Below are 14,063 nucleotides of genomic sequence, written 5' to 3'. Positions count from 1 at the left end.
TAGAAATGTTACTAGATTTTAATTTTATGCCTGACTATTGAAAAATATTGATTAAGAAAGTTTTATAGGAGATGATTGACAAACTCCAAAGACAATTGAATGTTACATTTGATAAAAAGACTACTAGATTGGGATATTTTGAATTTCAAACAACTGAGTTTAATATGCAATGCGATACACATTGTTAAATGAATTGGGACTTGATTAGTATGCATTTTATAAGTAATGAGTTTTAATTGCTTTAAAGGATACAATAATGCTAAAATATTAACCTTGACAAACAAGGGGTGATTACAATTTAGTGGGTTCAATTATATTCAGAATTATAAATGTGTGCATTTTGTTTCTGGATATTAATTGATGTGAATTTAACTGTTACAGAGAACGGGAAAGCTGTTTTCCTGGGGAGAAAGCACCCTGGTTTGCTTTTTGTGTTTTTCCTAGTTTTAAGTATGATTAGTTAATTTGTGTAATTAGAGGAAAGGGAAAAACAAATAGGGTTCTTGATCTTAACAAGGAAGCAGTGATCATAATAGAATACCAGCTAGCATATTTGATTTTGACTGATAAGGCATTTAAATTTTCACAAACTATAGTGATGGAATAAGTAAGATTGTTGCAATTTTTGTTCATTGGGGTATAAAGCCGAACCAAATAGCCGTAAGCAAATGTTAAGCACGTGTTGAAGACAACGACAGAACACAGCAGCATACACAACAACAAAACTGAGCCGATCTCAAGAACAGTCAGCAGACGAACTGTACAAAGCTAAAGGCCTACCGTGCCTACCAAAAATTATTCCAAAATTGAGCCATAAATGTCTCAAAAGGGAGGAAAAGATATGATGGACATCGAAATACCTACTTTTAAAATTTTTGAAGGAACTGTTTAATTTGTTATTTTATTGATCTGTAAAGAACATGGGATCTCCAGAATCAGCTGGAGTAACAATGGAGCTAATTTTGCAAACAGCATAGTGCAAAACATGGCAAAACACCTAAGTAGAGCGAACAAATGGTACGATAAAACCAAGGCTTAAGAAAACCATGGGGGAGATAAATAAGCCATGGCCAGAACGCCTAACACTGGCCAAAATGTATATGAAGATAGTACCAACTAGCTCGGGATTAACACCTTTTGAGATAGTTCATGGAAGACCATTTCAACTTCCTCTATGGGAAGAGTAACCATGACGAGAGACTAAGGAAGGAGAGAAACTTATCCAAAGAACATGTAAGCTGCCGTGATCTTTTTGTCTATCTTGCAGGAGGTGGTGAAGCCAGGTGACTGGATCCTGATCCGAGTCATAAAAGGAAGTCCTGGTTCTCTCCACGATGGGAAGACCCATTCGTGGCCCAACTCACCAACCTCCACAGCAGCAAAGATCACTGAAAAGTCAAAGTCGATTCACCAAGGTCGATTCAAGGTCGTTCGAGACAGGTGACTCTGAGTGGACTAAGTCGGACGGTGTCAAAACCCTTGTCCGTGAAGAAACTCATCTGACGTCTACTCACCAGCCACGAGCACCCCTCACTTAACCCTGACCTCCCATAGACTTTGCACCTCTATACAGAAGCCACAGTGAAAGCTGTTGCCACCCACATCACAGTGACTGGATTGTCAGTGACAGCCTGGGCGTGTCTGAACGCCCCGCCCACAGAGACTCGAGTTGGAAAACAAGTGCAGGAAACGCCCTGCCTCATCACTGGAAAGGCAGAGCCAAGCGGTCCGCTCTTGGATGGGGACCCAACCTACATCAACATCGGGGTTCCCCGCAGCGTATCAGATGAGTATAAACTCGCTGACCAAATTGCACGACTCCAGAACAGGACAGAGGGAGGGTTTGCAGCCATCCATGAACAGAGCTGATGGCCTTCCAGAACAGAATTGCTGTTGACATGCTCCTGGCAGAGAAAGGTGGCGTGTGCTCCATCTTTGGCGACCAATGCTGCACGTTCATCCCGAACAACACAGCAGCTGACGGGAGTTTAACCAAGGCCCTGGAGGGTCTTCGATCCCTCAACAGCAAGATGAAAGAACAATCTGGAGAACTACTATGAAGAAGACGTGTGGTATAATTTCATGGTGTTCCAGAAAAAACTGATTGTTGCGAATGAAAGTTGTTATGTGTGTAGCCGTATACCCATTCCCACAGATCCTGACATCCTGAATTCACTGGGTCGAGGCGTCACATTTAAATCTGCTGTCGTGCAGATGGTCTAAGATGCATTCCTTTTAAGACGAGTGAACATAACAGTAAGATATCAAAATCAGTGCAAAATCAGTGCAATTCAAACCACGTGATTCAATCTGGGGCGATGATGTTCCTGTTGACCAAAGGTTGTGGTCCACCCCCCCCCCCCCAGAAAATCATGTGTAAAGACATTGAGCTGTTACATGAGTGTTCATTAACCAAACTGTCAAGGCCCTACAGGGTATAGCAGATGATTTAAAAGCCCCTAGGGAAGTTGGACCGATAGTCCTGGATCTGATAACAGCCAAAGATGGAGATGTGTGTGCCATGATGGGAGAACACTGCTGCACCACACGCCTCTCTGTCCATGACGGGGTCTGCCATTACAATTTTAGGGGGCTTGCCTTCCATGACCGTGAGCTGTGTCATTATTTGTGCATTCCTCTAAATTGCTGCCAAATCCTACTTTTCTTTGTCAAAATAACTGCCGTGAAAGATTTTGCCACACTATTGTTGACCTGTTTGTTGAACTGGAGTACTAGACCATTTTCCCCTTATAACCCAGCCCATTAGAGCCATTACTGGGTTGGGGTCAACTGAAAGTCAGACACCAAGAGTCAATACCAGACCAATTTAAATATATAGGATGAGGAGATACAGCACCTGCTGACATAAATAGAAAAATCTCTTTAATGATAATAACACTCCCATGCATGTGTAAATGAATAGCTGGCCTGAGTGTCTATTGTTACCATCAGCATACTGTATTTTATGGTATTTCAATCCCCTGTTGTGTCGGAGTAGAAGTCACACAATATTCCCTTAAGGAAAGACATGCCTTCAGTGAATCAATACTGGTGTCTCTGTTTCGTGTTTGTAAAGACACTGGGTAGAAAAGTATTTGAGGGGCTTTGTGATGCTCCACTGCTATTAGAGGAGAATGTGTTGGTGTTGCTGTTGACTTTTTATATACTATATATTGTATATACTTTTACCAGAGAGAGAGAGACAGAGTTTATAGTTCTCTGATAAAAGAGTAAAATGTCCATAGGGATTTCAATGTTATAACAAAAGGTAACAAGATTATAATTTAAAAGGTTGTGATAAAAGAATATGTTTTTGCAGCCCACCGCACCTCTGTTGCCCCTCCCTTTCTTCCTTATATCTGTCTGATGCTCACCATCTGTCATCATCTCCGGCACTTCATCCCAGCCCACATTTTCACTGCCTCAATACAATCTAACGAGGTTTATTGGCATTAAAATGTGATTTTAGCCTCTCTCCAGCTCTCCTTCTGGTAAAATTGGCCTGTTAATAGTTCTTTGCTGTTAGTGCTTCTCCATGAAAGTCTGCAGTGTCCCACTGCAGAGGGGGAGTCAGGGGTGCTGCACAAGCCATGGTTAACCTTACGTGAGGCCGGTACACTCTCCCACATAAATATTCAATTTATGGCCATGTATTCTTTATTACCTTGTCCATGTTCACGAATAAGCAGGGTTATCTGAACGTTAAGCGATAGCAAGGTTTTTTTTCACCATCATGGAAACACCAAGAATCCTAATAAATAAAACTCTCAAAAGTACTGCGGTAGGAACAGATAACCTTGGAGTGCAATTTTAATTGTACAGCGACATCATGCGGACAAAGCTTGTAAATGATTTGCGATTGATATTTGACTTGTTTTTTTATATCAATTTTATTTTAATGAACTTCATTAAAATAAAATTGATATAAAATGTAAGTTTTAAATTTATTTTTATAGGATGAAAGCTCATCAGAGAATATTTATTGGGTTTGTTTTCTTTTTCTGAACAAAATACATTTAAAAAATTGAATACTAGTTATATGCTTTTCTTTGCTTATTTTTTAAAAAATCATTTGATAATATTTCCTCCCTTTTTGTTTACTGTAATAAAATGCAAGTATATAAACGGTAACAATGAAAAATCAATCAATGAAAAAATAGATACTAATCAGCGAATATTCCCAGTTTAGACTTTTTTTTGTTTTTAAAGGAAAACAAATAAAATTGGTGGTACGGTACGACGTGGTTAACACCTCACAGTTCTGTGGTCAAGGGTTCAATGCCGGGCTTCGGCCTTATTGTCTGGAGTTGACATGTACTCCCCATATCAGATCGGGTACGAGGTTGATTGACCAGAGGGGGGTTACAAACAAAATTCAAAAATAAATTTAAAAAGACATTATTCCCTGTGATTGGCTGGCCACCGATTCAGGGCGCCCCCCGCCTCTGGCCCGGACTCAGCTGGGATAGGCTCCAGCACGCCCTGCGACCCTAATGAGGATAAAGAGGTTCAGAAAATGAATGAATGAAAAAAAAAGCCAATGGACAACGAGGGCATGGTAAAATTGAGCTCAAATAGGACTCTCAATCACATAAGGGAATAATAAAAACCAGCTTCTTGTTATTAATCCCATGACTATGAGATTTGCCTAAAATGGTTACCTGCTTAGTAGCTCTGACTCTGAATTTCAACATCACTAATGTCATGTTGTTAAGTGAGGCTGGATCTTATCGAAGAGAGGTCAGATAAAAGTCATCCTGCACCAATCTGAACTTTGCAGTGTGTAGGATGACTTGCCTCTCATATTTCTAGTACTTTTCCAATAGAGAAGACAGAACTTTGGCAGACCCTTCTCTTTGTATCCAGGAAGTGACGAAGATGAATTAGCAGGGTCGAGACAAACCGAGGGAGGTTGTCACGTCTTCTGCAAAAGAAAATGAAAAGTCCCGTCAGGCTAGCGATGAACAAATGAGCTCAACACGGAAATTAAGTGACTCGCCTTCAGAATAAAATATCGCAACAAAGAATTGGCATAAACAAACTGCTGTAATTTTCCATGAATGTATCGACCACCTGTATATTATGCTATGTATGACAGAAAGATTACATAGTTTGTCCCCATTATACAGTTGTCTTCATAATTGTGTTTATACTAGCTCAGGGTGTCCCCCGCCTCTGGCCCGAAGTCATCTGGGATAGGCTCCAGCACCCCCCGCGACCTAGTGAGGATAAAGTGGTTCAGAAGATGAGATGAGATATATATATGGGCCTGATATTGTCTTTGATGAATTCTTGATTGATGAGATCTTAGGTCTTCTAATATAAAAAAAAGTTTTTTATTTACATTTCTAGAGTATGCTTCATTTATTAAAATTGTATTTATTTTTATTCTAGTTATTTGTTTTATATAAAACGCGTGTTTTTACTGTTTTGAAAAATACTCCATACGCCTCAGCCGTTCCCAAATCAACACCACTCTAAAATGCTCTATTTTGAAAATATTGAGCGGAAAAGTGAGTGAGTACATTTATTTCTATTGTGGCTTGGGTGAAGGTGGTCCTTCTCGACAAACACCGACTAGAAAAACATCCGACGATGAAAGTTTGTAAGGACTAAATGATAACTTTAAACTTCGCAAGGAGCCCGAACGACGCTGCCAGACGCCGAATTGAATCTTATCCTCGTTCTACCACGATTTGGGGGTGATGACGCTTCCATCTCGGAGTTAGTTGAAAGTGGAGAGGCCAGCTGAGTGATAGTGGGGTGAGGAGGCTGGATTTGGCAAACTTGGGAGTCCTGCCCTGCCGCTAGCAGGCTATTTAGCATGCTCGGTTTTGCCATCGTTATTTCGCACGAATAAGGTGAGAATTCAACTTGTTGCTTGTTTCTGATGTCAAACTTCTGACACGAATTCCTATACTCAACTCTTTTCAAGTCTGTCAAAAATTGCGATTTTTTTTTAATGCATGTCAGTGTTAAAGTTGAACATCAGGAGGCCTGGATGCCCAGTTAAAACAAACTTTGATTCTCACAACATTATGCATCCAAATATTGGGAAAAGCTGTAGTCTCCAACAATTCACACAATAAGTTTATATTTAAGAGGATCAATGACATATGTTATTTCGTAGAGTGGTAACAATTGTTATCTCATCTCATTTTCTGAACCGCTTTATCCTCACTAGGGTCGCGGGGGGTGCCCGAGCCTATCCCAACTGACTTCGGGCCATAGGCGGGGAACACCCTGTATTGGTGGCCAGCCAATCTCAGGGCAAACAACCATTCACGCTCACACTCATACCTCGAAGCAATTTAGTGCCCAATCAGCCTACCATGCATGTCTTTGGAATGTGGGAGCAAACCGGAGAACCCGGAGAAAAAACACGCAGGCCTGGAGAGAACATGCAAACTTCACACAGGTGGACTGACCTGGATTTGAACCCAGGACCCCAGAGCTATGAGGCTGACACACTAACCACTCACCTGCCGGGCCGCCCACAATTGGTGTCTTTTAACTTTAAACAAAATAAATAAAACAGAGCAAATGACATTTTAAAACATGTTTTACAAATAGTTTTCAGTGATTTGAAAATTATTATTATTTTTTATTTTTTACGGTAAATGTAATCAAGGTTATAGCAATGTATGTATATTGTAAGATAACTGTTATGTTCTACGTTACAGAGCGTCCATCTTCACTTCTCCAGCTTTGCCTCATGAAGATATAGATACAGACCTCTGCCAGTGGAGTAAAACAATGCATATGCAATTTAATGTTGGGTACTGAAGGACTTTTCTTAAAATTTTTCATGGATTTTGCGCATCAAGCCAAATACAAACACCCTAACCAATACAATATGACATTAGGAGCTCACTATATGAAATTGCTGACATAGGTTTCACATCCAAGCTGCATTCATGTACAATGACTGACAGCAGATTAATCTTTAAAAGCAACTAATTGTGACGTAAAGTACAAGGTTTTCATCTAAGGGAGAACATATTCAACAAGATTGTGATATTGATGCCATGAAATCCTGGACGTTTCGGATTAGTGGATGGAACTAATGCTTTCAAGATCAGTGTCCGCTGACATCAGTTGACCGGGACTCCAGCTCCATTCATGAACCCCTTGAGGACATCGAGTCGGGTGTTGCGGTGATGAGGCAGGGTTCCTGGTGGCCTGTGTGGCTAGCTGGGCTGAGTCCCCGAGTTATGTGATGGGGTGCAGGAACAGCAAGGTCCTCCCTGAGCCTCCAGGGGATGTTCAGTTGGACCTGGTCAAAAAGGTATGTAAAATGATTTTTCTTTCCCCCATTCCATTAACTCGACCCTTAATTAGGATGATGAAGAAAAATAATTTGTTAGATCCCCAGAAAAATCCAGCCATTTTATGTACACATGACAATGTATCAGAAGCAGAATTGGCAAATCTTTACTTTGGTCAAAGTTTTTAAAAAATCTTCATTTTTTATGCCCTAAATGTGTTTGCGTGGGGATGACGGGACATAAAGTTGAAAATATTTCGTTTGCAAAATACCCTGCTACTTGTGTCTTATTTTTGTTGTTACTCTGCTGCTAATCAAGATCCATATGAAGTGTCATCCATTGTTGAGATTTTTATTTTCCCCTTATCGCCATATATATTAGTCGCACCAGTCAACGTACACACAACGAAGAGGAAAGAACAATACACACTGGTGTCTAAGTTGCATTTTGGAGAATTTTATTTTATTTTATCAGAAACCAAGAAAAAAATATATATGTTAAAGTAACACTAGTCAAATGGAGAACAATGGGCTAAATAAGCCTATTGTAACCTAACAGTTTTTCACATAACTATAGCCTATAAAAAACAACATAACATGCTGTTGGTTGTCAAAAAGAAAAAAACAATATATATCACAAGTCGCACTTTAGTATTAGTCACAGGCCCAGCCGAACTAAGAAAAAAAGTGTGATTTATAATCCAGATAATGCGGTAGAATGTTTTACTTTGGGCTGGTTCTTATATTTGTATTTCTTTCACAGGTGGATCCTCCCCCTCAAACCGACATCTATAAGCACTTCATTCGAGGAGATGGTACGGTTAGCAAGGCCGGTGGAGGGGGGGTCGACAAGGGAGGCTCCACCACCCCATCTCTCACTCAAGCACAAGCTTCCACTCCTGTTGCCTCCACTCAACACCCTAAAAACCCATCTGAGGTGCCAGACCCTCAACGGAAAAAGGCGGCCAAATATCGAGCCAAGTTTGACCCGCGAGTCACGGCCAAGTACGACGTTAAAGCTTTAATAGGTCGGGGGAGCTTTAGCCGGGTTGTCCGTGTGGAGCACAAGAGCACTCGGCAGCCTTACGCCATAAAAATGATCGAGACTCGGTACAGGGAGGGAATGGAGGTTTGTGAGTCGGAGCTGTGCGTTCTTCGACGGGTTCGCCACACTAATATCATCCAACTAATGGAGGTCTTTGAGACGGCTGAGCGCGTTTACATGGTGATGGAACTGGCCACTGGGGGAGAGCTGTTCGACCGCATCATTGCCCGCGGCTCCTTTACAGAGCGAGACGCCACCCGGGTGCTGCAGATGGTGCTGGATGGCGTCAAGTACCTTCACACTTTGGGTATCACGCACCGAGACCTGAAGCCAGAAAACCTGCTGTACTACCACCCTGGTGCGGACTCCAAGATCATCATCACTGACTTTGGTTTAGCCAACAGCAGAAAAAAGGGAGACGAGTGTCTAATGAAGACCACCTGCGGCACGCCTGAGTACATTGCCCCTGAGATCCTGGTGAGGAAACCCTACACGAATGCCGTCGACATGTGGGCATTAGGGGTGATATCCTACATCCTGCTGAGTGGAACCATGCCCTTTGAGCATGACAACCGTATGAAGCTCTACCGGCAGATCCTCAAGGGGAAGTACAGCTTCTCTGGAGAGGTAAGGACTCACCAAACCACACTCCTTAACAATCAGAACACAGACCCTCAAGTCATGTCTAAATCTAGACCAGGGGTCTTAAACAGGGCCTTAAAGGGCCGCAGTGGGTGCAGGTTTTCATTCAAACTAAACAAGAGGACACATTTTGCAAGTGTATTCAGTTGATTGCAGTCAAGTGCTCCTCTTTTTAGAAGACACCTCATTGGTTAAACTGTCGGCACTGGATCAGTTGGAACAAAGATCAGGACCCACTGCGGCCCTTTGCGGAATCGGTTTGAGACCCATGATCTAGACCAACGTCAGTCTATGCCAGGTCAAGTGGTGTTTTTCACCAGGTTTTAGTCATTTAATGGTTGGGCATAAGCTTGACCTTTGGAAAGAGGGTTGTTTGGATTTGATGGGAGGGGAAAGAGGTTTGCTCAGTGTAAGATAGACTTGAAATTTACATGAGTAAGTACAGTAGACCCATGAGGAAGATCACATGGATTTGACCAGGGCAATTCGCACAACGAAATGGGCATTTGTAAACGGTGTTTTTCCGTAATTACCCGTGTCGTGTGAGTTTTCCTTGGCCATTTTCCTAAACACGCACAGAATGGACGTCACTAGCGCAAAAACACTCTTGTGTTGCATTTACGCCACGAAAATAGAGCCCAGGGTGTGTTACGAAATGTAGTTATAGAACAAGAGTGGTAAACATACAAACAACAGAAAGGAATAGACTTTAGTTGTAAATTGATATTGGAGTCAAAATCTTTTCAAGGCAAGTTTTATGTTTCACACTGTTTTATTGTTTATGTGAAATTCATTCTTTTGCATTTTTTTGAACGCATTGGTTTTATGTACAGTTTATAAACCAGTCATTTTGTGCCCTTATAACGTATATATGCCTGTTCCCAATTATAATTGAGTTATAGCATAGATATTTACTGACACCCCATTACATTTATTTCTAATTTAGTAATCCATGTGAAGATATAATGTTAACGTTAAGAATTAATCATTAAATATAAATGGTGTAAAATACAGCCATACCTCTACTTACGAAATGAATTGGTTCCAAGACTTTTTTCGTAACTTGAAAATTTCGTAAGTAGAGGTATACTTTATAGGTAAATACTCTAATTGGTTCCACGGTCCTCACACAACTACCAACTAAACCCTTTCAAATTGGTCAAACTGTTCCAATTTTGTATGAAAAATGTGAGGAAACACACAAAAATGAGTGAAAATTATAAGATGATTTATTAATGTCTTAAGATAAATAAAGCATATGAAAATGTGCCCTGCCCCGCTGAAATATCTCCCTCTGCGGCCGGTATAGATGTAATACCCTTCTTTTTCCGCCAGATGGTGGCAAGAGCCCGTTCTACCATGGTCCAAAGCCGTCCACTTTGTAGTACATTTTAGACTTTTACGTGTGCCCTATGTCTCTGTGTGCGTGAAAATATGTGCCACGTTGCATTTGTACAGTTTTTAAATGCTTAAGAGGAATTCAAAATAGAATAATGGATAAGGAAATGAATGTACTTTTGGGGGGATTTCGTAACTTTTCTTTTTTGTATCTTGAGTCACTCATTTGCATATAAAAAAATCATAACCTGTAACATTTGTACCCAGAGGCATTCTTAAGTAGAGGTATGATTGTGTAATCAGATACTTTCTACTCGGTACAATAAATACAAATTGAGGCATTTACACATAATCCCATTAATTTAACATTTAAAATTGCCCAGGGCGTAGTGATGTTGGTTACGATCTATGCTTAACAAATACTTCAATTTAGTCCATTTTAGTTTCAATTTAACTTTTTACCTCTACTGGGTTGGTACTTATAAAACAGAGGTTATTATGAACACATTTTCTGATCGGCGGCTATATGACTGACCACAACACTGTAGCTCTGTAGGAAAACCAGGTTTTAAATCTAAGTCTCAAATATTAAAAAACCCTCTGCAGGGAACTAAACCGAGCACCAACTGAACTTGCTTGAGATGATGGACTTTATTTCAAAGATTCTGTAAACCAAACCCCCAAGTTTCATTTAAGGTAATAGAATTTGTTGTTTTTCCTCAGCCGTGGCCCAGTGTGTCCAACCTTGCCAAAGATTTTGTAGACCGGATTCTAACAGTGGATCCTAGTGCGCGGCTGACGGCCGGCCAGGCTCTCAAGCACCCCTGGATTGTCAGCATGGCTGCTGCCTCCTCCATGAAGAACCTACAACGCTGTATATCTCAGAACCTGCTGAAGCGGGCGTCATCTCGCTGCCACAGCACTAAGTCGCAGCAGTCCATGCACTCCAATCGCTCAACCAAATCCAACAAAGCTCGCCGTGTTCGAGAAAAGGAGCTGCGCGAGTTAAACCGACGCTATCAGCAGCAGTACAATGGCTGAAGCATACCTTCTTGGGGAGACTGAATAGTTATTCATGTCCCCAGAATGTAACTCACAAAGGAACCTGATGGATTGGGGCAACCAATAAACTTTGAGGATGCACCTACTGGCAGCAAAACTGTGTGATAAATCAAAAATGATCATCCCTGAACTTTGAAGGACAAACTCTGCATAGCATTTTGTTCTGTTGTTTTACGACATCATCGTCATTTCTGTCCGTCCTTTTCTTTAACGGGATGGGGCACTTGTTTTTTCTTTAATTTCATATGTCTGACATATTTATTTATTATTGTGAACAGTCTTCATTCATTTGGTCACTGGAATAATGACCTTGCAGGAGGATCTGTTAAACAGAGGTTTGGGTAATGAAGTTTGCTTAAGAGGAGCCTAAACATTCCCTCACACCCTCATGATTTATGATAATTGCTGTGAATTTACGTACTATTCATCTTGCAAAATGGCCATTTGAGAATTGCAGCAAGATCAACACAACCTCGAGGTTGATATGAAAACTTGTCTTAAGTCTTGGCTTATATCGTCTTGCTCACTTTAGAAACTTACTTTATTTTTAATACTTGCCAAAAGATGGTGAATTTTCAGTTTAATCTCCACAAGAGCCCTGTTGAGGAGAGTAAACAGATTCACATTTCAAATGACTTTTTTCCTGTTACAGTGGCTTTCGAATATTAGTTATGGGCCCATTTATCTTCATTCCTTTTTTGTCGCAGAAGTGTCAAGTCAAAACCAACAAGTTGTCCCTGGTAATCATAAAATTGAACCACCTTTTTTCAAAACAAACTCTTATAAGACAATGACGAAATGGGTCTTGAAAGAAGACTTCATTGTGCCAATTGTAATTTTGTAATACTTAAGGTTCTTGTCAAAAGTGACTGATTGTATTCCATTAATTTGATGATTTTTAGTTTTTTTCTGATGCCATGATGATCTTCCTATTTTTAAGGCTCCAGTATGAAAAAATATTGTGACAGCTGCTCCTAAATCATCTTAAGTGTCATGCTGTCTCTTAGTTTCAAATATTTACCCAACTACGGAACATTAATGCACTCTTTCCTGGTAGCTTGTGCAAGATAATCCAAAAATCCAGTGAGATACACCACTAAAAAATTAAAAAAAATTGGAACTGAATGCCACTTTAATTCTAAATGTAATGTCTAACTATGCAACCATTTGTGTAAGTTTCATTGATGGAGGGAATACTAGTACTTTTTGTTGTTGTTTTATTTGCACTCATACTGAAATGCCTTACTTATAGCAAACCCTTCTAAACAGATCTAGAATATAATATGAAGTCTATCCAATCCCATTATCTGTAGTTAGACATAAACCAAGATCAGAAAATATCGATAATCATTCAAAAGCAGTTGGAAAGAATTCCAGGTAACACCCAATATGATGCTATACATGTAAAAAGCCATTATTTATCGGCTTTAAAACATGTTAACGGCCTTATACTGTAAATAAATAAACTATAAATAAAAATGATTGAAGTTACAGTATCTTTATGTTTGCCTGGACTTCTGCAATTCCTTCCATCTTTGATGTGTAGTGTATTTAACCCTTTCAAAAAGCACCATGAGCTACAGGGATACCATGCAGTGCTCCACATCCCCACGTATTGTTACAATTTAGCTACTGGATGGAAGCAAATAGAAAATGATATGCTGTAATATGTTGTAATTTGAGGGATAGTTTAGTGGGTGCATGGCTTTGAAATGGATGTGTACCTAGACAATTTAGTTTGAGAGCATTTCTTGAACTTGAACTTTTCATTTCTTTATTGTTTGGATGTGTTTAGTCCCAAATGAGTAGTTTTATGCTCTTAATTTGTGTTTATTTTTGTGAAGCACTTCATGGAAAAAGTCAATTGATTTGTCTACAACAAGGTATGTTTTCCCCCAATTTGCTACATTATATTAAATGAAAATGTTGCTGTGATCTACAAAGAATTAGATCTTTTTTTTTAACAATTGCCTGTACTGGAAACTTAGCTGAGCCATTTTAGCTGATCTCATTGTTTCTGTAAATGATGGTTCTCTTCATTTTCTGGCAAATGAATTTTGTTGCTGTTGTTTGCAGTTTATACACACAAGGTTGTGCTATCATGTGAAATACATGTGTTTTTTATTTTGTTTCTTTCATGCAGCTCAGTAATTCAGGCTAATAGAGACAGCGATACACATGATTGATTCATAAGCAGCTGTTTGGTGCCTTACTTAGTAGCGGATACTGCCTCTTATATCATAGAGGAACTCCCTAACAAAATGTGTCTTTATGGTTGTGCAAGATTGATTTCTCATAAAATATAACAATTTAAAACTGTAAATAATTTTGTGTTTATCTGAACTGAACATATGAGAACACATTTGCTGTTTCAGTGAATAACTACATAAGTTTGTTTTGGTGAATGTCAGCACAACAGTACTTTCATGTACTAAATTACATGCGATTGTGTTTTATATAAATGTCCTAAATGAAGTTGACAACAGTTATCCAAAAATATTTGATACAATGTAAAATTAAGTGATAACATGTCGATTCTTGTGTTTTTTCTTGTCTCAAACAATGGGTCGTACGTGCCAATAAAAAAAATCGAATAACGACTTGTTTTTTTCTTCATTTTTTTAAATCGCTAGTTTCCAAATTAAGGGGCCAATATGAATACACTTTGTATTTTTTTCTACTATTAATTGTTAGAAAAAAATTAAAGTT

At 39.6% G+C, this 14,063-nt stretch overlaps 2 protein-coding genes across 2 annotated transcripts in view; one reads left to right on the top strand and one right to left on the bottom strand.

Moving 5' to 3' along the window:
- Nucleotides 1–2,847: 2,847 nt before the first annotated feature.
- Nucleotides 2,848–14,063, bottom strand: part of LOC144071003 (general transcription factor II-I repeat domain-containing protein 2A-like) — a 61,927-nt gene continuing 50,711 nt past the window's right edge. The window contains exon 2 of the mRNA XM_077595660.1: nucleotides 2,848–2,857. The gene's annotated coding sequence lies outside the window, so the exon portion shown is untranslated. The remainder of the gene's footprint in view (nucleotides 2,858–14,063) is intronic.
- Nucleotides 5,296–13,952, top strand: pskh1 (protein serine kinase H1). Its single transcript, XM_077597151.1, has 4 exons — nucleotides 5,296–5,861; nucleotides 6,684–7,288; nucleotides 8,031–8,939; nucleotides 11,016–13,952. Exons 2-4 carry the CDS (start codon nucleotides 7,220–7,222, stop codon nucleotides 11,331–11,333), a joined length of 1,296 nt encoding a protein of 431 aa, XP_077453277.1. The 5' UTR covers nucleotides 5,296–5,861; nucleotides 6,684–7,219; the 3' UTR covers nucleotides 11,334–13,952.

Source organism: Stigmatopora argus, chromosome 3 (assembly GCF_051989625.1).
Source record: "Stigmatopora argus isolate UIUO_Sarg chromosome 3, RoL_Sarg_1.0, whole genome shotgun sequence".
Lineage (NCBI taxonomy): Eukaryota > Metazoa > Chordata > Actinopteri > Syngnathiformes > Syngnathidae > Stigmatopora > Stigmatopora argus.
Note: the sequence above shows the minus strand (reverse complement) of the source record. Positions and strands in the feature narration are given on the sequence as shown.

Excerpts from the sequence above, each read along its gene's own strand:
- pskh1 (XM_077597151.1), top strand. The coding sequence starts at position 7,220 with ATGGGGTGCAGGAACAGCAAGGTCCTCCCTGAGCCTCCAGGGGATGTT. Across the intron at positions 7,289-8,030 it reads AGTTGGACCTGGTCAAAAAG|GTGGATCCTCCCCCTCAAAC; the intron begins GTATGTAAAATG and ends TTTCTTTCACAG. Across the intron at positions 8,940-11,015 it reads AGTACAGCTTCTCTGGAGAG|CCGTGGCCCAGTGTGTCCAA; the intron begins GTAAGGACTCAC and ends GTTTTTCCTCAG.